The sequence below is a fragment of the Euleptes europaea genome, chromosome 19 (assembly GCF_029931775.1).
Source record: "Euleptes europaea isolate rEulEur1 chromosome 19, rEulEur1.hap1, whole genome shotgun sequence".
NCBI lineage: Eukaryota > Metazoa > Chordata > Lepidosauria > Squamata > Sphaerodactylidae > Euleptes > Euleptes europaea.
In genome coordinates this window covers 8,660,392-8,662,638 of record NC_079330.1, presented here as the reverse complement: position 1 = coordinate 8,662,638, position 2,247 = coordinate 8,660,392, and the positions used below count along the sequence as shown (strand labels likewise).

The 2,247-nt window shown below is 51.8% G+C and overlaps 1 protein-coding gene across 1 annotated transcript; it reads right to left on the bottom strand.

Annotated features, from left to right (window-relative positions):
• Positions 1 to 212: 212 nt before the first annotated feature.
• On the bottom strand, positions 213 to 1,900 carry LOC130491562 (transcription factor HES-5-like). The gene is made up of 3 exons (XM_056865326.1): positions 1,830 to 1,900; positions 1,149 to 1,329; positions 213 to 445 (listed from the first exon to the last, which is right to left on the bottom strand). The coding sequence occupies exons 1-3, from the start codon at positions 1,893 to 1,895 to the stop codon at positions 213 to 215; spliced, it is 480 nt and encodes a 159-aa protein (XP_056721304.1). The 5' UTR covers positions 1,896 to 1,900.
• Between the last annotated feature and the right edge of the window lie 347 nt (positions 1,901 to 2,247).

Sequence of the window (2,247 nt, the reverse complement as noted above, 5' to 3'; positions counted from 1 at the left end):
TATGAAGCTACGGGCCCCTCCCCAGGTTGGCCTGTTGCTGTGTGTAACTTTCACCCACTGGAGAGACATCCCAAATACTTTCAAATGCTCTCCACTCCACCCTCAAACGAGAAATTAATATTCCCTACAAAGTAGAAGACCAGGGCTGGATGATGGGATTGGAACCCAGCCCTCCTTCTGGAGTGAATGTCTGTCGGCAAGCTTCCTGCCGTCTACCAGGGTCTCCAGAGCGCATGGGCACCCTTGCAGGATGAGTGTTTCAAGGCAGGAGGCGAGTTGACCACTTCAGGGGTGGACCCTTGGCTCCTTTGGAAATGATTCATGAGCTTGGCCTGGGTTTCGGTGTGGACTTTGTGGAGAGACATGAATTGGAAGGCCTCTTGGAGACATCTCGAGTAACCTTCTTTGAAGTCATGCTGAGCATCTTTATGAGCGGGACCTATGGCTAGAAAAGAAGAGAGAGAACGTTACTTAAGATCCATGCAGCGGCTGGGAACACCAGTCAACGACAGCTATCTTCAAAGTGGCAGAGATCAGTTCCCCTGGAGAAAATGGCTGCTTTGGCAATTGGACTCTATGGCATTGAAGTCCCTCCCCTCCCCAAACCTCACCCTCCTCAGGCTCCACCCCCAAAATGTCCAGGTATTTCCCATCCTGGAGCTGGCAACCCTAGCCAAAACACAGATCAGACAATACTGAGCTAGATCGGCCAATGTCCCAACTTGGTATAAAGCAGTTTATATTCAGTTGGGTCTTTCTTATGGGGGAGGGCTATATTTCAGTGGCAGAACATCTTTGCATGAACAAGGCTCAGGCATCTCCCATTTGAGGATCTCATGCCTCAGACTCCAGAAAGCAGTCAAAAGAGCAAACATTGGGCTACATGGACAAATGATCTGATTCGATAGAAGGCAACATCGTATAGTAGGGTTGCCAACCTCCAGGTACTAGCTGGAGATCTGCTGTTACATCTGATCCCCAGCCGATAGAGATCAGTTCCCCTGGAGAAAATGGCTGTTCTGGCAACTGGACTCTATGGCATGGAAGTCCCTCCCCTCCCTAAACCCCGCCCTCCTCTGGCTCCACCCCAAAAACCTCCCACCGGCGGCGAAGAGGGACCTGGCAACCCAATCGTACAGACTACAAACCTTTCAAATGCAGCCAGCTTTGCTCTTTCAGGTAGTCCACAGTCATCTCTAGGATGTAGGCTTTCTCCAGCTTGGAGTTCGGCTGGTGCCTCTGGAACTCCTTTTCCAGCAGGCGCTTCAGTTGCTCGATGCTGCTGTTCATGCGGTCGCGGCGCATTTTCTCCACCGCCGGTTTTCTCAGCTGTAAAGGAGAGAGTGGGCTCGTTTAGGAAACGCTTCGTCTTAAAACCCTTTTTGCTACAGAACTCTTTCACCGGCACACTCCAGTCAATGGGATTAAACACAGGCTCGCAGACATGGATGGAAACATCTGTTGCCAGTGGAGATGGCATGGCTTCTTCCCACACGCGCTGCGCACCAAAATAATCCCGGGAATTGTCGTTGGATGTGGCTGGTTCTCAGTCTCCCTACCACCACCACCACCACCAAACTACACAATTTCCAGTTCGCTCTAAGAAGAGAGACTGCTTAACCCATTTAAGTCTATCAGGGAGATGCACCCACGGAAGCTAGCATGTATCCATCCAGTTAGAATCATAGAGTTTGAAGGGACCACCAGGGTCATCTAGTCCAGCTCACTGCACAATGCAGGAAATTCACAACTACCTCCCCCACACACATACCCAGTGACCCCCTACTCCATGCCCAGAAGATGGCCAAGATGCCCATACGGTTACTTACTTTATTTTTCTCTTTAGGGGTGAGCAGGCTGCTTTGAGCCATGAAAACGAGGCCGGAACGTGCCATCCTTTGCCTGGTAGCAAACGCGGAGCTGTTGGTTTCGGGCTGCAATCCGGAGGGAAATATGTTTAGGCTCCACGGCCCCTCGCCCCGTATTTATACATCCCAGGCACGCTGAGAAGGGTTGTGGGTCTCTGCTTCTAGTGACTTTCCCACACTCAGGAGCCAATCAGAAGGGCCCTCGGAGACACAATAGAAGAAGCGGCTATTCTTGCATGCTCCATTGGCGGTGAATAGCCGCCGGATAATGACCCTCTCCCAGATGAGCAGGTGGGGAGTGCGTGGCACGAGAAAGATTGGAATCGGGGATTACACATGGGGAAGCTGGGAACGGGCTGGTCCCCCCACCCCTTGCTTT